Source organism: Stigmatopora argus, chromosome 2 (genome assembly GCF_051989625.1).
Source record: "Stigmatopora argus isolate UIUO_Sarg chromosome 2, RoL_Sarg_1.0, whole genome shotgun sequence".
Taxonomy (NCBI): domain Eukaryota; kingdom Metazoa; phylum Chordata; class Actinopteri; order Syngnathiformes; family Syngnathidae; genus Stigmatopora; species Stigmatopora argus.
The window spans coordinates 16,989,705-17,009,579 of NC_135388.1; the positions used below are offsets into that span (position 1 = coordinate 16,989,705).

Here is a 19,875-nt window from a genome sequence, read left to right on the forward strand (position 1 = left end):
TCCTGTGCGATTAAAGGATTGTTATTATTTCTGGTACGCAAGTGAAAAAAATAGGGTGAATTTGAAACATATTTGATTTTTATTCACCCATATTATTGAAAATTGAGGAAAACTACTCCCACATGAGATGAATAAATCTTAGCAATATTTTGGAAACTGAAGGTTATTCAGGAAAATGAACATTATCAAACCTATTTTTAAAAAACTGGCATCCCTTGGCAAATTAAAGATCTAACAAGTAGCTCTATTTCAAAAACTTTGGTGACCTACATTATTATTGTTACCTTGAATATACGTTTTTGTTTGGAAATGTCACTTATAAATGCAATACATACCTCCTCCATCAAAGTAAAACAATGACAAAAACAAACATTTCACCATAAAATACTTTTCTAATGAACATAGTTAACATTTAATTGATAACTTTGTTATTTTGTTATGTCGTTCAAAGTCACTCCAAAAGGGAATAAAAAATAAATGAATTATACAGCAAGTAAAGCCACCCATCTGTTCTTTGCAATTACAATGCACTTTGTTTTGAGCAGTAGTGCAGGCTGTTTCATGCCTAACAGACACGTTTGTATTTGTGTTGTCACATATATGTAGAAGACAGGTGGTGAGTGGTGACACATGGGATATAAACTGAATAATGGCAAGATGTGAGGGACTTTTAAATGAAGGTTCAATGCGAAAGTATTACTAAATTCCTGCTCAACCACAGTTATATATATATATATATATATATATATATATATATATATATATATATATATATATATATATATATATATATATATATATATATAAAATACAAATAACAGTTTATAGAACAATACTAGGACACACAATTGCACTTATTTGTATAATAGTATGTTGAGATTATTTTCAAGACAAAAGAATTTGATTTGATGTTGTCACATTAAATTGCTTTAACACAAACGTCCCCGCTTACACGACCATTCTTCCCCCCAAAAAACTTTTTCATCCAATTGTTTAAGGAGAAGAGTGCTGCTAATCTCTATGTATTAGTCACTATTTTGTTTCTAGGTTGTTGGTCTGTGTTGAAGAGGAGCCCTAATCTCCTGCACACCTGTTATAGCTGTGCCAAGCTGTTAATACATCTCTTGGATAGTGCTCATGGGTCGAAAAGAGAATCCACCGGGCGTCCGTGGGGAGACTGCAATGCATTTATTTTGGCTGAGAGGATCCCGAGTGGTCCATGAAAATGATTTACAAGACCTCAGCTCATTATCACAGAGGTATAGACTACAGTGAAAAGCGTTCCTGTTTTGTAGATGACATATGGTGCTGAATTGGACTATTATTCTTGTAATGGAGGGTAAGTAACTTGAAATGATAATCCTGTTTTCTCTTCTATTTCTTGAAAAATGATTATTATAGCTTGAGAAAGCACTCTAATTATTAATGAGCACGTCCACAAAATTCACCACCAAAGGTGATTGTTAAATAATAGAACATAAACTAGTTATATGTTGTAATATATATTTTCTTAACTCAAACTAGTTTAGTTACATATTTAGAAGACACCTAGCAAGAGCATAATTTGACATATTAAACTCATTTTATACTACTCAAAAAGCCAGGTTGCAGACAAAAGAAAATTGCAGTGCAGAGTAGCTTTTTATTAAATGTCTCGGAACTTATAAAACTGTTTATTATTATTATTTAAACCTTGGCCACATTTTTCTTTTTCTTAAACTATTTAACAATATTTACTTAAACAAATGCTATGACTGCGTTGTTGACAAGAAAAAGTCAAGTCAAGATACACGGTCACGCAAACTAATGCTAAACAGTTTTGTGGTGTACGGCTGTTTGCGCTACAAATCAACTAAAAGAAAATCAGGAACATGATGACATTTTCAAGAAATATTGAGTGCTTCAGACATGAGAGCAATGTTTATAATTTAAACCACACATTTTTAATCTGTCAACCGCGTCTGACCAAGCAGTTAATGGATTTCCACTGTATTGACATGTCATCAAATTCACCACACACTGACACATTTTTCAGCAAGTATTGGGAGCATTATTGCAATCGTGATTACATAGCCTGCCATAAGCAGAAAAAACTCATCTCTCTTTCTTACCCATGTGACAGTCTGCAAGGACATGAAGCGAATTTGCGTGCATGCACATGTGCATTTTCCAATCAACATCGGGATACTGCGTGAATAAATGTATGCAAATTTTTACGAAAATGACATTTGCACTATGCGCTAAATATGATTTGTGACAGAATGTTCCTCAACTAGAATACTAATGTCTCTGCCCTGTGTTATTTTCTTTAGTATCTGGATTTGCGGATTGCAGATGTGTCTCCAGTTTCAAAATGAAGAATCAATGATTGGGAGAAAAAAAGTTTGCAATTTCTGGAGGCTTCGTCGCCACGTCGTTTGAACTGATGCACTGCAACTCATATCGGTTTTGGCATGTTGACAGCAGTCCATTACCGACTCATCCAGCAAACTGACCCCATTAATAGCCAAGAGGTCTTTATGCACCGAAAACCCCTGAGGAGTTTTGTTGCATATTGATGATTGAATTTAGAGATCAGTGCAGCCTTGGATCCGTTGTGGAACCAGAATCCGCCCGGGCGACCAGCCTATGGGACGGAGAAGCTCCAACCCAGCAACTATTCACTGGTGTTACTTATTCAGCTTAGTCTGCTCTCCTTGGACTTGTTTGTCAACTCCTTCAGTGAGCTCCTGAGAGATGATCAAGTAGTGATGCTAGTACTTTACGTGTAAGTCCAACAAAGCAAGAAAGAAATTTTTTCCATTCTCTGATAGGGTTTGAGTTCTACAATATTTAGAAATTACCGTATTATTTTCTTGTCTTTTATCTGTAGCATTCAGGACATCGCCATCTTGTTCAACCTTATCATCATTCTGCTGATGCTGTTTAACACATACGTGTTCCAGGTCGGCCTGGTAGCCATATTGTTGGAGAGAATTAGAGCTTTGCTAATGCTCTCTGCACTCTATCTGACCTTCAGTGTAATACTTCATTCCTGGCTCATGGTGAGTGCAAAAATATGAACTGTCAAAACAGGAGGCTAATCAACTACAAAAATGCTTTCATGCTCTATTCTAAAAGTGCAGACAGGCCAGGATTGCCTCAGCCTCCAAAGGGAATTCACTGAAAAGCTTGTAAAGGAAGCGAATTATTGGATTTTTGTGACAGATTTGGGGTTGAATTCACATTTTCTAAAGAATCTAGGTTTCATATTGTGTGTAAACCTTCTCAATTGAAGTACTTTGACCTCCACTGCAACCCCCTATCTATATGTAATAAGCTCCCAACTTTACATAGGCTTATTGGTGCTTCCCATTTTGTCATTTTATCAAGCCTTTCTGTCAGCCTTGTGTTTGAATGCAAAACAACATTAGTATTCACTATGTTCCATTCAGTCAGAATGTCTTTTCACTCAACATCTTTTCTTTGTATTGTGTTTTAAGAGCCAAGTGTGATGCTTTCTGTTTGCAGAATTTGCGATGGCTAAATACCAATCGGTTTATTTGGACAGATGGCCTTCAAGTGATGTTTGTATTTCAAAGAGCTGGTAAGATAATGTTTTATACACACACACACATATACATCTATACATATATATACACATATATACACATATATACACATATATACACATATACACATATATACACACATACACATATATACACATATACACACATATACACACATACACACATACACACATACACACATACACACATACACACATACACACATACACACACATATACACACGTATACACAAGTATACACACGTATACACACGTATACACACGTATACACACATACACACACATACACACACATATACACACATACACACACACATATACACACACACACATACACACACACATATACACACACATACACACACATACACACACACACATACACACACACATACACACATACACACATACATATATATATATATATATATATATATATATATAGATATATATATATATATATAATATATATGTGTGTGTGTGTATTTCAAGGTTACCATATAGTTTATCATGTAAAGAAACACACCGAATAGGGGCGTTGCATTTTAAGGCTAAATAATAGTTTTCATGTTTTCAAATGTGTTAACAGCATCTGTGTTATACTACTACTTCTACAAGAGGACCTCAGAGTATTTGGGGGACCCTCGCCTCTATGAGGATTCACCTTGGCTGCGAGAGGTCTTTGCGCAGGCCAGGCAGCAGTAACACCCTTTCTCTCCCTTAAGTATCTTTAGCAAGGATTACACTTCGAATATTAAGATTGTAGGTAAGCATAATTAAAATTTGTAACTCATTCAAATTATTATGAGTATTTGTAATTCATCTTCTCAAGTTAACCAATTATAGTTTTTGGCAACATCTTACATTTCTGAAAAATAACCAAAAAATGCTCAAAAAAAGCTTTGCTTTTGGCCAAAATCTACAGTACTGTGCATATTTGTATACAGTGGGGCAAACAAGTACTTATTTAGTCAGCCACAAATTGTGCCATTTTAAAAAGATGGAGGGGTGTAATTTTCATCATAGGTATAACTCAACTATGGAAAATAAAAAGCAAAAAAAAACTAAATCACATAGCCTGATTTTTAAAGATTTTTGGGGCAAATTATGGTGGAAAATGAGTATTTGTTCAAAGATGAAAGTTCACCTCAATACTTTGTTATACAGCTTTTATTTCCGAGGACAGAGATCAAACATTATTGTAAATCTTCACAAGGGTTTCGCACTGTTGCTGGTGTTTTGGCCCATTCCTTCATGCAAATCTCCACTAGAGCAAAAATGTTTTGGCACAAAAAAAGTACTTTTTCATCCCAACTGTACATTCCTGAAAACTGGTACATTTTTTTAAGAATACTTCTGTAAATGCGTTGCTGGCATAAATGATTTTCCTGCACGTAACCACGAATTAACATTGCCACACTACACATAAATCATGGTAATGAGTTTTTATTTCCATGTGCCAAATTATTTTTAAGAGTTTGAATATCATTTAAGGATATTTGAACACATTTGCGGTATATTGTAATCGATTTTTATGCTGCATATTTTTCAATGTACTTTAGACTGTATGTTACTGTGTATTTGTAATATGATATTAAACAGTTTTACTTCAATGGTGGCCACTGATTTGAGTTTAAAATGATCTTGCACAAGGTTTCCGGTTGAAACTTCAAGCTTTACATAAACACCCATTGTGATGCCCTCCAGTTTAATAGCAATTTCTGACACATTCTATTATATTAAATTATCGTAATAAATGTCTGGCGGCCCGGCAACTGAGTGGTCAGCGCGTCGACCTCGCAGTTCCTGGGGTCCTAGGTTTGATGTCAAGTCGGTCCTCCTGTGTGGAGTTCGCATGTTCACCCTGGGCTTGCATGGGTTTTCTCCAGGTACTCCGGTTTCCTCCCACATTGTAAAAACATGCATTGTAGGCTGGTTGAACAGTCTAAATTGCTCCTAGGTATGAGTGTGCGAGTGAAGGGTTCTCCGTCTCTTTGCAATTGGCTGGCCACCAATTTAGGGTGTCCCCGCCTCGTGTCCGAAGTAAGCTGGGATAGGGTCCAGCACCACTGTGACCCTTGTGAGGATAAGGGTTTCACAAATTGAACGAATGTATAACAACAGTCTATATTGACACATCACTGATGTGGAAGTGATTTGTTACAACTCTTGATTGCTTATTCTCTTTTTTAACACTTCAAGTATTCCTCTTTATGTGAGTTCCACTTGAAGCATGGCCAGTAAATAGTTATAGCTATTTGCATCCAGTTTTCTTAATATCCTTCGTCTTTGTCAAGTACTTCAGTGTCTGATTTCATTAAATATTTTGTGAAATATGAACTAACATTATTACAGATTTTTCCATTGATCTCAAAAGTACTCCTACATCTTCCACCACACAAAAAAGTAGTATTCCAGAAACCTTTTATAGTCACCATGTTTGCTTTTTTTTCCAAATAGTGAAACTTCTGTGTCAAGAGTGTGATTCAAAGCATGATGCCAGAGGACGAGTTTTGACTTGATCCTGCAGCTCTTTTACTTCCTTGTGAAGTGAAGTACTCTCCAGATTGAACTGTAAAACCAAGAAAAGTAAAGCATACCAAGAAAATAGTCTGTTCAGCTGGCGGGAGAAAAACAAAACAAAACACATCTTTCAGAAAAGAGATCGCCAACTCAAACTCACCCTAATAGCATATTTGTAAAACAGCGTCGCTTCCTCTTGCCTGTCAAACTGAAATTACAACATCATATGAGTACTGTGCCTGAAATAATGGAATGTCTGCGATTCTGGGGAAAAATGGAACTACAAGAAAGCTCTGTGATTTAAAGTTAAAGCTATGTCTTTTAACTTGAACAAATCAAATCTTACAGGAAAACAATGACATTATTTTCACGCACCCTGAGGCTTATGAGCGCCAAGTAGGCCCACACCTCGGCGTTCTGGTTGTTCAAATGGTTGGCCTCCGTCAAAGCTTCTTCAGCTAACGAAAGCTCCTCCAGCTATACACTCAGGAACAAACAAAGACATTTAACCGAGTCTGTTTTTTTCTATCTGCGTGAACATCAAAGGAAAAATATTTCAATGCAGCCCCACTTTGAAAATACAGACTGTTAAAGTAGGCAGAAAATGTTACAACAGGTTTTCCAGTTGAATGTAATGTATGCCCTTTTTTCCCAGCAGATCCTATGAAACTAAATACCTTTCATCCTTTTCCTTGCCAATTCACTTTGAAACTGCATCCCAATATAAATACAGTGGATTATTACAATGTCTGTGGAGAATTATTTGCATAGTATGTTTTTACTGGTATAACAATGTACATCACATTCGATCTCATGCAAACATAGAGGCAAGTATGCAAATTTAAAATCTGTTATTGCATTCTTACAGATCCTAGAAGGCCAATGCTACAGATAAGGGTCTAGATATTATTGCCCTGTCCAATAAAATGTCATTTCCAACATTTCCTAATATTAGTAATTTTGGCTTTTTACCCGGTAAGAGGAGATGCCAAGGCCTAACCAGGTGAGGCAGGATGGAGCTCTTTCACATGATAGCAGGTATGTAATTTTAGCTTGCTCAAACTAGAGGGAACAGCAGAAAATAGCATTGACTGAACATAAGAGGTTGCAGAGAGACACTAACATCCATCCAACTGTAACACTTACTCACACAGCAAAGAATAATGGCATACGTAGATTACAGTCAGTGTATATTATCTAACCTTCTCCTCCTGTAGATAGATGGATCCCAAGCGAAGAAGCACGAGGTGGGTGTCTGATGGCTGCTCTGGGAAGTCTAAACTCCGTTCATAACTCCCTTGGGCCTCAGGAAACAAGCCGCACATGTAGTGACAGTGACCATCGAGGGCCCACATATCTGCTACCTGCTCACAGTGTAAATAATGCTTTAGTCCACAGAGTGTACTTAGTGCATATGAGTAAATGCGTTATAGTATGATAAACTGAAAGGTGGTTATAATTCATAAAGGGTTTTGTTTGTATTGCATGATTTTTCTTTTCTTCCCACCGGCTCTATCCGAAGTAAGGCCTCTCTGAGTGTGGCAATGGCACTGGAATATTCAGCTCTGAGAAACTGCACACAAGCCAGATGAAAACAATGATTGCTATCCGAATTCAGTTCCTTGGAAAGAGCGTGCTCTGCCATCTGAAACACAAAAGGAAGGTACTAATTGTGACTATTGCTAACAGATAGGTGGCTATTCTTGTTACTATGTTTGGGAAAGATGACTTAAAAAATGAATTTACCACATTACTTAAGTAGTGGATTTTTCTTTTAGTTTTAATCTATATTTATTTGAGGATTTTATTTTTTTACATATAAGCTGCTGCTTGCTTGTTTCAGTACCTGGAGGGCATGGTTGTGCAAAAGAAACTCAAGGGTCTCAGTGTAAATGGACTTGGAAATGACTTTTTCTTTTGGTTCACTATGCATGGTTTCACCATTCTCAGTGTCTGAAAGAAGACCATAAAAGTACATCTGTGGCTCACAATCACACACACACACACACACACACACACACACACACACACACACACACACACACACACACACAAGAAAGTTGAGTTCTTACCACTATGCTTCCTATTAGGAGAGTGGCTTGTAGGTTGACTGTCCTCTTCCTGGCCCTTCTGCTTCTCATTTTCGTCATCCACATCTGACCCTTCCACATTGTGTGCCTGATTGCTTGCTTCCTTTGCTCTCAGAATGCTTTTGGCTTCCAGAAAAGCCCTTTCTGCGAGGATGCCTTTGTTCTGGCTGTCCTGAACCAAACCTGCGTAGCAATTGTACAAATTGAATTGGGTTCCAGTCACATGCTTCTCCCGGATTTTTGGGCTTACCAAGCAAAGTCCAGGCCACCAAACTCAGAGAATCCATGCTGGAAGCTCGCTCCAAGAAAATCTCAGCCTGCTCAAAATCATTAAACATGGCTGCCAGCACACCACACATAATCAGGCTAAAGAGTAAGAAATTACATAAACCAGTTCTGAGTCAGATTTGTACCTTTTAATCAAGTATATAAAAACAACATGAAAACTTGTTCAGTTACTCTGACCTTGGCTGATGGGACTGCTGGACAGCGACAGCGTCTTGGAAACACATTTTTGCTTTCATATAATCTCCAGTCCGCATGTAAAGGTTACCCCAATCAAATTTGTACGCAGGTTCGCGAGGATGTCTGACAACCAGCTGCGGGGAATGAGATTACATTTAAATTCTTTGGTCAAAAACATAATTATTCAGGTAGAGTTGATTTAGTTTTATTGGAAAAGTACTTGTACCTCTCTGTAATAATGAACAGCCATCTGATAATCGCCAATGACCTGAGACTCTCGAGCAAAATGTCTGAGATGAGAGGTAGTCAAATGGATCTCATCAGGGGAGTCATCTTCACTTCCATTTGAATAAATCTAGAGGCAAATGGGGATACAGTTGCGTGTATATGTGTACGTGGTAGCGTGTGATTGAGGGAGTGTTTTTGTATGTACTTTGTTGAGAGCAACATGCATCTCATCCACCAGGTCCACATACAGCTTGCTGACAAATTCATGCAGATCCTGCTGCTCAGTAAATGTGTCTGTCCGCTGCATTTTGTCACGCACAAACTTCACCACAGCAGGCTGCAAACATACACATAAACACCCCCGCAAACAGTAAAATACTGCATCAAGTGAGCAAACTCCTGTCCACTTGGGTAACACATTTATTGACAATCAAATGGTGGGACACTCAGTAATCCAGACCTTTATTTGCTCTTTGAAGGCAAAATATCTCCCAGACACATTGAGAGCTCCCATGAGCTGAGCCATCATTTGCTCTCGGTTACAGTCATTGGGCAGTTTGAGTTTTGTTCCAAACAACTCCTCATACTGCTCCAAAATATGCTTCACCACAGTGCCCACCTGCTTGTGAAAGTTTAGTACAGCCTAAATGAAAGAAAAATGCAAATTCTTTAGAACAGAGTTGGTGAAAGCAGAACCCTTGGCTACCATATGTTTTGCTATCGATTTTTTTTCATCTGTATGTGATAGAATACATTACATTACATTATCTATAGTTTTGTAATATTTTCTGCATTAATTTATTATACTTGCAGTTTTTTTATTAATATTGGTTGTTTATTAATGTGAAATGTGCTGTTATTCATTAGTGCATTGTTTTATTGTAAACAATAAGACAATACTTATATTCCTTTGTAAATAAAATATTTGTAGTAATAGAGAGCTTGTGAACACACAAACATGAACTTATCAGTGTCTGTGCCCTGCTATTCTGTGGAGCTGACAGCCTCACCTAACATAAACGAGTTGTGACAGCTGCTCGTTAAGTGATACATTGATGTTGGACACTTCAAATGTGTGCTGCAATTATATGCTCCAATATGGGGCCCTTTGGTGGTGATGGGACAGGAGCTGGCCCATCTCACCAACTCGGTGCCATGCCAAGCAGATTTGAGTATTTAAAGAGCATCAGCAATTTGTCACTCTAATGTTGAATTGTACATATGTGGTGTTTGTTTATTCAATACTGTAATTATAGCAAGTACACTTATAGTATACATGATGAACTGTATAGAATGTTCTAAAACTTTACTTTTTCAGCTTTGTTGGGTCCTCCAGAAGATGGAGGTCTTGGAGGGATCAGGACTTTCACCCTACAGGAAATTTAAAAAAAAAATTTTTAGAACTTTTTTACTCGTTCTCTTGCCAAATTGTCAATTAACTATACTATGGCATTTAAAGTCAAAATGCTTTTACAGTTGACAACTTATATTATATACTTATATCCATATTTTTGGATGGTTAAGGTATGAACAAGCTGTATTAATCGCCAGTGTTGGGTGTAATATGTCATCGTTTTACAGTAAAAAAACTAAACAAATACTTTTCTCATTAATAAGTAGTGTTAGGCATTACTCCTTTGAAATTAGTAATGATATTACAGTATTGCAAGATTGTTACAGCGTTAGTTACAAAAGCAAAAAAGTCAAAAGTAAATAACAATACAAGTACCCGCAGCTTTGAATTTAACAATCCAAGATGGTTTAATTATAGAATTTTTACAGGGTAACATCGTATAGTCTAAATATTCCACTATGCATTGTCAACAAAAACTGCAGTAAACTTTTTTTTCAGGGATTAATAATGTGAGGCATTATTGTGTATGAAATGTGTAATACTTTATGTTTAATAACAACACCATTGTTTGTAACAGGAAGTAGTTTACCTTTTTGCCAATTCTTCTGAAGAGGTTTTGGGTATTAGTGCATTTGTTAATGTAACTTCAATGATAATGTATGTCCTTGCGTCCAAATATGCCTGTCATGAAGGTAAAAGACATTGTAACATGTTAAGAAATCATCTTTGGAAAGTACTATGTGCAAGCTTACTTTTCTGTCTGGAGGAATGTGATCGGCGACATTAGAATCAGTTGCTCCATTTTGAGTGCCAGCCCCCTGACACAAAGACATTGCACTAGTTAATTAACTCCTAAGTTGGTGATAAGGTTCACCACTTAAATGGTTAGAATGCTATTACACAAGGAAAAATTTAACTGTTGCTTCTAGATAAGATTATGAGACGGCAAAGACAAGAAAAATGACACTAACTTTAACATGCCCCTTGCCATCTTTGGCCTTTCCTGCATTGGGCTTTGCAGAACTAGCTGCACCTGCACCAGAACGGTCTTTACTGCTTCCTGGTTTTAACTGTTCTTTTAACAAACTGACATTTCTCCTGGTCTGAGGAATAGAAAGAGAAGGCAATGCAATACATATATACAAGATATTCACAGTATGCATTGTGGCCAATAAATATTTGAAAACTTAAATATTAAAGGGTCAACATTTAAAAAGATAAGACCATACCTATTCTATAGCATGGGGTGGAAACATCATGCTTTTGGGATATTTTTTTAATGCAAAAGGGACAGGAAGACTGGTTCGTTTCAATAGCAAGATGAATAAATCCATGTATTTAGACATCATTGCCAATGCCAAGCAAGGCTACATCACCAAGTATGAATAGTAGATTTTTGCTGCCTGCCCAATACATATCTATAAAGATATGTGAGTATGCCAGATTTTTTTTTACATTCTATAACTCTGATGATTCTGAAAATTACAAATGTCTCTTACCTTTTTAAATAGGCAAACTTGCAATTTTTAAGGCCGCCAGATACAGATTGGTTTATTGTGAGCTGTTATTGTTTTAAAGTTGTAATTTATATAACTCGTTAGGTGCCACTGTCAGTGATAGATCAATCAAATCTGCTCTAAAAATGATCTTATTTTTACACTTGACCACATAGTAACTTTGGCATATTACCACTTACAACACAGAAAACTAAAAAAAAAACTCATTAACAACCGCACTACTGTTTTTACTGCTTCAATGCAATTTCATAAATTCACATGATTAGTATATTACAATGAAAATGATGGAGACTCTACAACCATGTATTGAATTAAACTCTGATATCAAAAAAGTCAGCTATAGTATTTTTAAAAATACAAATCAACATTTCAAATCAACATCATCAAAGGAGATCTGGAATTCCAATATCTGGTAAATTTGGGAAGATTAATCATGATAGATTAAAAATGTTAACACAAGACTTTTGTTGTTTTTGTTGTACCTTGGTCAGTAATAATGTGCTCGAGTAAGGTTGAATACTGTATGCTCCTCGAATATGGGTAACTCCTGGATAAAGTAAGCGGCCCATGTCAATAAAGGCCACGCCGTGGCAGGGCACATGTGGATCATCCTCTGTTTGCTAAAGAACAAAAAATAAATACACAAAAATCACAATAACTATTCATTTTTCAGCATGGGTTGGTTTTACTGTATTAGCTAGGTATCACTGCAAAACAAATCAAAGATTTCTATTCCAGCTGAGTGTGTTTTACCCCCTTGGAAGCTGCACCAGACTTTTCATTGGCAAGCGTTGACTTCATGATCTCAAGTGGCCAGTATCTGCTCTCTGTGATTTTCTGACGAAGCCTGAGATCCAAGTCAATATTTGCATATATCCAACAACATTCTGCCAGCACAGTTGTTCCAGGAACATCACAGACAATAACTTTAATTGCGTATGCAAATACTACAGAATTATGAATTTCCTATTTTCATCAGATTCAACTTGAATTTACATTAATCTGCCTGAATGTGTTGTTTCTTTTGAAATGTGTGAAAAATAAATACAGACGTAAGATTAATTTACCTGCTGGGTGAAATATAGTATAATAATATCAAAAAGGCACATTGAGAGTTTATGAATGCCTAGGGAGATATTTTGGGAAGAATTCAAACTAATTTGGCAATAGATATACAATACCACCACAGCTTGCATCCATTCAACTGTGGCGTTAATGAGTTGTGTGAAACTGACTTGGTAACAGCGTCTGCATCCAGAAAACAGGGCATTTCTACGTCCCAGCTCACTCTGTTCATCAAGGTCTCAGCTTCATTTCGGAATTCAGAGTCCTGTCGCAGATATGCTGAGTAATATTTGTGTTTTCATATCATGGATGCTTCTTAATTGTTGACCTCGTAAAACACGTGTCAAACCGATTCCGCCGAGGGCTGCAGTGGGTCCTGGTCTTTGTTCCAACCGATCCAGTGCCGACAATTTAACAAATCAGGTGTCTTCTAAAATAAGTAGCACCTGACTTTAGTTAACTGATTACACTTGCAAAAGGTATCCTCTTGTTGAGTTGGAATGAAAAGCTGCACCCACTGCAGCCCTTAGAGGACCGGTTTGACACCCCTGTCGTAAAATAAAAACTTCGACTAAACCGTGTTAGCTTGACCGGACGTTTCGTCGAAAGACGTTTGGTCCCCGGACGTTTAGACCCCGGACGTTTCGTCGACCGGGCGTTTGGTCGACCGGACGTTTGGTCGCCGGGTTCGCTCGCTGTCAAATTATGACAGAGAGTTTACTTTTGATATTTTGATATTAGATATTTAGATATTAAACTCTCTCTCTCTCTCATGATTATAATTTGCTGGTTTCAACAGTAACAACCCAGCGACCAAACGTCCGTTCTAGGAAACGTCCGTTCTACCAAACGTCCGGTCGACCAAACGTCCGGGGACCAAACGTCTTTCGATGAAACGTCCGAGTACCAACAGTTAGCATGTGGGCGGCTTTTACGGGCACTTTTGCCCATCTGTGATACATGCATGAGCTCATTGGTGAAGTAGATTATGATTGGCTATGTTTTTTTGCATTGGATGAGAGGTAATTTACCTCTACTCCAGTAAGCTCGCCATCTTCTTGATCAATGGGTTGAGAGTGGAAAAAAGCGTCTGGAATGTAGTGGTTTCCAGGGGCCAGGTGGGCATGATGCGGCCTCTTCCTCTGTCGGTCTTTGTCTTCCCTGTGGCCCCCTGCCTTGAGTTGTCCTTCACTAAACAACATGAGTTGGTCTTTCTGGGAGTCAGAGATGGATGGGAACTTTAGAGCAGTTACTTTCTAAAGTTTTATGAAAAAAGGATGCCCATTTTCCATAAAATATTAATCAGACAATGTCACAAATCAGGTTTCTGTTATTCAAATCCAACATCTATTTTGTAACGTCACAAAACTTGACACAGAAGAAAGGAATTTGAAAATATTAAAACGTGACACGAATCACTTTGTCACTGTATGAAATATTTTTAATGTTTGATTTTTGAAGTCGTTTAAAAAAACATTCCGTTTCCAGATGAACAAGTCTCAACTAACAAAGAAATGTAAAAAAGTAAGGACCTTGACAAGTAGGATTTTTATTCATTTATGTATGATGATGGACATCCAATCAATTTGAACTACTAGGGCTGGCAGCAAATGAAGGAATGTATATTGGCTGCCAGCTCTCCTAATTCAAATAGATTCCATCCTTTGTCCTGAAAAACTGATTTAAATTTATAGCTGAAGGATGAAAAAAGTCAAATGATTAATAATAATAATAATAATCGGACATAGGCCCTGTCGTCATCATCAACAACAAAAAGCCTAATTGTCATCACACCCAGAAACTGCGTATAACGAAATTGGTAGTGCTTCTCCATAAGGTGCGTTTTCTCGGCAAAAGACCTAAACAAGTGATAGTTTCGGACTCGTAATTTGGCATTCTGCCGTTATGGATACATGGCATCACTTCATTCACATCATTAGACGTCTATCGTTGTCAAAGGCACTGAAAGAGTTGATTGCAAGCTAAGGTTGATTTTCATAAAATGTAAAACACTCACCTCTGCAGTACATGGCACATCCATTATTGCAGTGCATATGTATGGGGGGGCTGTTGGCCCAAAACTTTGATTAAATGTGTCAGGGAGTGAATAAAGTGTCTCCAAAGACACCTTCATCAGGTTAGAAGTTGCAAGCTCTTCTTCGGTCAGTAATGGAGCTGACGCACTAACACAGACTTCCAAAACCGGGTGCTGCATGGTTAAAAATAATGGTTTAATGTCTCAATGTATTGCTGGAATATAACACAATCAATATTTTTCAGGCCACAAAGAATTTTAGCATTCATACCATTGTTTTTGGTTAAGATTTCAAAGACTATATTTTCCTCAGTGATGTTTTTTCATCTGTTTATAAAATGTTATTGCTGTGATTTGTAGTTTATTAAATTCTACTAGGTCCAATGGTAGGGTCGTGACATTTGGCTTCTAAAATGTTGCCCTTCATTAAAAATGCCATTTATTTTGGTTCAATAGGTTAAAAAAAATAATAATTTGTGGGCTTTAATGTTGTGGGTTAACACCCCCAAAACGGCATCAAACCGTGTTTAAACAAAAATGAATTATTTCAGTATATTAATTCAAGGTAGCAAAATTCTAGATGCACTTTTCATCATTATTTTTAGAAAATGAACTGACCTTGGTAATGAGGGGTGGGGTGGAGACTTTTTCTGTGGCACTATTTACTGCATGTAGTGTGGGTGTGGACGAAAAGGTGCATTGACCTGAAAATAAAGTATGGGTAAGGTTAAAATACTGTAATAATCTCTCAAAGAAGTACTTCAATAGTAATGGTAATCATACATTCAAAAATACATATTATGTACTATTTCTAACAGTACTTGGTAAAAGTAAAATATTGAAATATTAACTATTATTTACACTTCTCCCTACAATTACACAAGGTATATTCTTTTTATTTTTTAAATTGATGCCTATTATAACAGTCCCATTCCAGATCAAATTGTGTTAAATCATTATTTTTTAAATTGGTGTTAAAGGTTAGGGTTGCTCTTCTGCTGGGGTGCCCTTGAAGAAAACCTTAAATTCTTCTTTAAATGAGACTAAAACTTATTGATGTTAAAGATTGCAATCTTCCTTGGGTGTTCCAGAGCATAGAGAAGAAAATAAAAAGTTCAAAAGAAATACAACTGCAAAGCAAACTCTACTTGTTAACTTGGAACCCAGGAAACAATTTGTATGCAACTAATTAATGTCATCAACCAGACAAAAATGGAAAAAGGAAAAGAACAGAAAAATAGCTATTTTAATTCCTCAATTGACTAATCACCCCTGATACAAAAAATAAAAGACCTTATGATTTGAGGATCGATGCAACAATTTACCCCCAAATCCATTTAGTGTCACCCAAAAATAACAAAAAAGAAGTCATTTTAATTCTGCAAATAATTAATATTCAGTTCTGACACAAAAAAAATACAGCTTAAAGAAGAGAAATAATATTAGTTTCTTTCTTCCCCAGGAAGAAGAACAAGACGTCCCTCAGGGTGTTTTAAAACGCATCCTAAATGTATGAGAAGCACATTCACCTTGCAGTAAAGGCAGCAGGTCAATAACTGCCTCGCCCAGAACTATTGACTTTGCCTCCACCTTTTTCTTCTCAGGAACAAGCTCTATCAAAGTCACTGCAAACAATATCATTCAGATTAATAGAATGGAAAGGCAAATTATTATTTTTACAATGTCATCTGCGAGGCTCTTGCGATGGGTACTTTATTAAAAAAGAAAAGGTATCCAATCACGCACTTATTGCACCTCATTTTTAAGAGCTCCCTTCCCTTTCTTTTTGCTCTCGACTTCAGTTATTTGGGTATGACATCAAGTGATGAAGAAATTAAATTATCATCTTTTATTTCACACCAGGTGGCCCGGTCGGAAAAGTGGTTGGCGCGCTGGGCTCACATTTCTGGGGTCGAGGGTTTGACCCTAGGTCAGTCCTCACTGTGTGAAGTTTGCATGTTCTCCCCGCTCTTGTATGGGTTTTCTCTGGGTACTCCGGTTTCCTCCTACATCCCCAAAACATGCATGTAGGCTGGTTGAACAGTGGAAATTGTCCCTCGGTATGAATGTGAGTGTGATTGGTTGTCCATCTCCTTGTGCCTTGCGATTGACTGGATAGACTCCAGCACCCTCTGCGACCTATGTGAGGATTAGCGGATATTCACACCACTGAAGATGTTTTTTATCTGAACCCACAATGTCCATAAAACCAAAAATAATCTTTTCTAAAATGATGGAACGGCACACCCAATACACTGTATTTCCATGGCTTGGATTTGGATTGGACTTCTTTTTCTTGGACAGGATCACTGATATTTTTAGTGCAATAAAAAAATAAACGAAACAAAAAAAAACTGCCAAAACAACAAAGGGGTAAAAATAATGTTAATATCTGTACTTAAACCACCTAGCACACAATTTTACAGTCAATTCTGAGGGTAGCAGTCCAAAAAGGCTTTAATGAGAGTTTGGAATAGCATTGCAGAGGGAAAAAAATACTGAAATCTGGTTATTTTAGTGGTTCTCAGGCTGGGTGCAGGACATATTTTCAACCACATGTGAAATATTTTTTTGCCTATTTTATTCCATATGTTCCAAAGCTACATATAAAAAAAAATAAAGTAAATAAATAAAAAGGCCCTCATTTTTCTAATAGCTTTGAAGAGTAAAATAATTCCATTAGCAGTTTGATAGAACAGAGATCCCTTTGAGCTTCGTGTCTAAAAATAAATAAATAAAAAGAAAAAAAGTACTTAGCTACTCACACAAGTTAGAGTATCTTACCTATGACGGGTTTGTGAAGGATGTCACTAAGTGCCAGTGCTTCATTGCAGCAGGTAAATTTGCGGGTGAAGTCATACTCAATGAACTGGGCCGCGGGATCAACCGTACGTTTTTCAGACTCTCCCAACAGCGCACCATTGAACTCCATGTGAAGAAAACTTTGGACAGTTCCTGCCTTTTTTCCATGCTAATAATAAAGTGAAGTTTTGAATTAGGAGTGCAAGTGCTGAATCATTAACACAGAAATATTGTTTAAAAAAGCAAAATACTCTCCTGGGCTAATAACTTAAACTAAGAATAAAAGCATTTGGCTAGTGCAGAAGTTAAATAGAGAATCATTAAGAGAGAAAAAAAGAGAAAAGCAGAATTAAAAGTCAAATTCAACCAGAGGTTTTGTTCACTCACCATGTTAGTTGCGCGAACAACTGTTATTTTGATTTCAATATTAGAATTGTCTACCTTCTCATCAGTAGCCTCCATCATTCAAGGTAAACTGTGAAAGTGGAAAGGAAAAGGAATTTAGTTGATACACATCAGCGTGAATGTACTGCTAATTATTTTACTAGGTATTTGAAAATAACAGCTGTTCAGAAAATGATGGGGCTTTGGTATTTTTAATAACCTTGAAGGCACGCACAAATTTTATTGCCTTCTATTTAACACAAATCTCCTCATTCTAATCATATATATTTCTACTACACCACATGTGTCAAAGTGGCGGCCCGGGGGCCAAATCTGGCCCGCCACATAATTTTGTGTGGCCTGGGAAAGTAAATCATGAGTGCCAACTTTCTGTTTTAGGATCAAATTAAAATGAAGAGTATAGGTGTATATTAAATTTCCTGATTTTTCCCCTTTTAAATCAATAATTGTAATTTTTTAATCATTTTTGTCTGTGTTTTTAGTTCAAAAATCATTTCGTAAAATCTAAAAATATATATAAAAAAGCTAAAATAAACATTGTTTTAGATCTATAAAAAACTGAATATTCAGGGCTTTTAATCCATTTATATAAAAAAATGTAAATATATCTAAAATGGTCCGGCCCACATGAAATTGACTTGACGTTAACGCAGCCCGCGAACCAACCCGAGTCTGACACCCCTGTACTAAACCATGATCATACCTGTCAACTTAACATTTTCCCTGCATTTTATACATTTATTGATCATTTCAAATTGTGTACGCCATATAACAACTTTTGTACGGGATTGTGTTTTTTTAAGTAAGTTTTTTGTTAAAAAAAACTATCTTGTTTTACCCATTTTGGCTCTAATCCGGATTGTTTCCATCACTGGTAGCAGACAAAAACGTAATCGTCGACTACAAATATTGTCATGCTTTGAGCATGATATGCTCACGCGCCCTTCCACAGAGTGTGTCGGCTTAATAAGGGGAATTGGAATAATTAATAAGGGGAGTAATCGGCTGAGATTGACAGGAATGCATGATCAAGATCACAGTAAAGAGATTTGAGTTCAATAATAGGTGCCTCATATCTCACCAGGGGTGAGTTTTCCTCCAAAATGCTCACAACCAACTGTTTTAAAAAAAATAATATAATAAAACACAACGCAATGCAGTATAATAAAATGTGATATAAGATAATAGAAGATAAAATAATTTAATTTCTATTTTCCTCTTTGGCCCCAAGGGACAAGTATTTTCGTTTCAGTGTTTTGTTTACACTCCATAAGCCGTTACCCATAGCAACCAAATTTCAGTCCAACGTTTCCCGTCCAAAAAAGTCGCATCTTGAGTGTTTTAAGATGAAGAAATAAGTTTATACGAGTTATATTCGTTACATTAGAACATCAAACCAATGTTATCCGATATATCTAGCATGCCACCACTCAAATGTACTAATCGTTGCTCTGGTCCAATGCAAAAAGAAAATGAATATCGCAAAACAATCCAACAAAAGTGAAGTTTGTGTCTTGCCTTTTTGGCTGCCTGGTGACCTTAAAAAATAAAAACAAATAAAAAAAATAAAAAAACACCTCTTCCAATTGATGCTTCTTACTATGGATGACGCCTCTCCCAAAGTTTACTCTGACGTCATAAATTTAAAAAAGTTTACATTTATGATCACCGCCAGCATTTCTATTTAATATAAATTGGACGTCTATCTACGTAAATGGCAGTCAATGACTCATGTAAAATGAATATACTACGGAATAATACGCTACATGTCATTTTGATACAGCACTCATAAATACATTTCCTGCAAGTGACCTCCATG

The 19,875-nt window shown here is 36.7% G+C and overlaps 2 protein-coding genes across 2 annotated transcripts; one reads left to right on the forward strand and one right to left on the reverse strand.

Moving 5' to 3' along the window:
* The first annotated feature begins 2,548 nt into the window (after positions 1–2,548).
* On the forward strand, positions 2,549–5,081 carry LOC144066830 (transmembrane protein 138-like). The gene is made up of 4 exons (XM_077590196.1): positions 2,549–2,767; positions 2,873–3,044; positions 3,511–3,586; positions 4,162–5,081. Exons 1-4 carry the CDS (start codon positions 2,751–2,753, stop codon positions 4,275–4,277), a joined length of 381 nt encoding a protein of 126 aa, XP_077446322.1. The 5' UTR covers positions 2,549–2,750; the 3' UTR covers positions 4,278–5,081.
* Positions 5,082–5,120: 39 nt separating this feature from the next.
* On the reverse strand, positions 5,121–19,668 carry LOC144064844 (cilia- and flagella-associated protein 70-like). Its single transcript, XM_077587695.1, has 27 exons — positions 19,575–19,668; positions 18,039–18,126; positions 17,634–17,820; positions 16,379–16,474; positions 15,468–15,553; positions 14,832–15,023; positions 13,846–14,028; positions 12,985–13,079; positions 12,503–12,596; positions 12,232–12,369; positions 11,204–11,335; positions 10,985–11,050; positions 10,822–10,913; positions 10,189–10,249; positions 9,339–9,521; positions 9,084–9,215; positions 8,877–9,005; positions 8,651–8,784; positions 8,436–8,551; positions 8,168–8,368; positions 7,942–8,048; positions 7,603–7,740; positions 7,298–7,459; positions 7,068–7,157; positions 6,471–6,572; positions 6,256–6,303; positions 5,121–6,144 (listed from the first exon to the last, which is right to left on the reverse strand). The coding sequence occupies exons 2-27, from the start codon at positions 18,114–18,116 to the stop codon at positions 6,046–6,048; spliced, it is 3,141 nt and encodes a 1,046-aa protein (XP_077443821.1). The 5' UTR covers positions 18,117–18,126; positions 19,575–19,668; the 3' UTR covers positions 5,121–6,045.
* Positions 19,669–19,875: the final 207 nt, after the last annotated feature.

What these genes read in the sequence shown, in the direction of transcription:
- LOC144064844 (XM_077587695.1), bottom strand. Translation starts at nt 18,116, where the DNA reads ATGATGGAGGCTACTGATGAGAAGGTAGACAATTCTAATATTGAAATC. An exon ending in CCTGCTGCCTTTACTGCAAG is followed by an intron (nt 15,554 to 16,378) that starts GTGAATGTGCTT and finishes CTTTATTTTCAG; the next exon opens with GTCAATGCACCTTTTCGTCC. An exon ending in TTGGCATCTCCTCTTACCGG is followed by an intron (nt 6,573 to 7,067) that starts GTAAAAAGCCAA and finishes CTGAGTGTATAG; the next exon opens with CTGGAGGAGCTTTCGTTAGC.
- LOC144066830 (XM_077590196.1), top strand. An exon ending in TACTTCATTCCTGGCTCATG is followed by an intron (nt 3,045 to 3,510) that starts GTGAGTGCAAAA and finishes TTCTGTTTGCAG; the next exon opens with AATTTGCGATGGCTAAATAC. An exon ending in GTTTGTATTTCAAAGAGCTG is followed by an intron (nt 3,587 to 4,161) that starts GTAAGATAATGT and finishes ATGTGTTAACAG; the next exon opens with CATCTGTGTTATACTACTAC.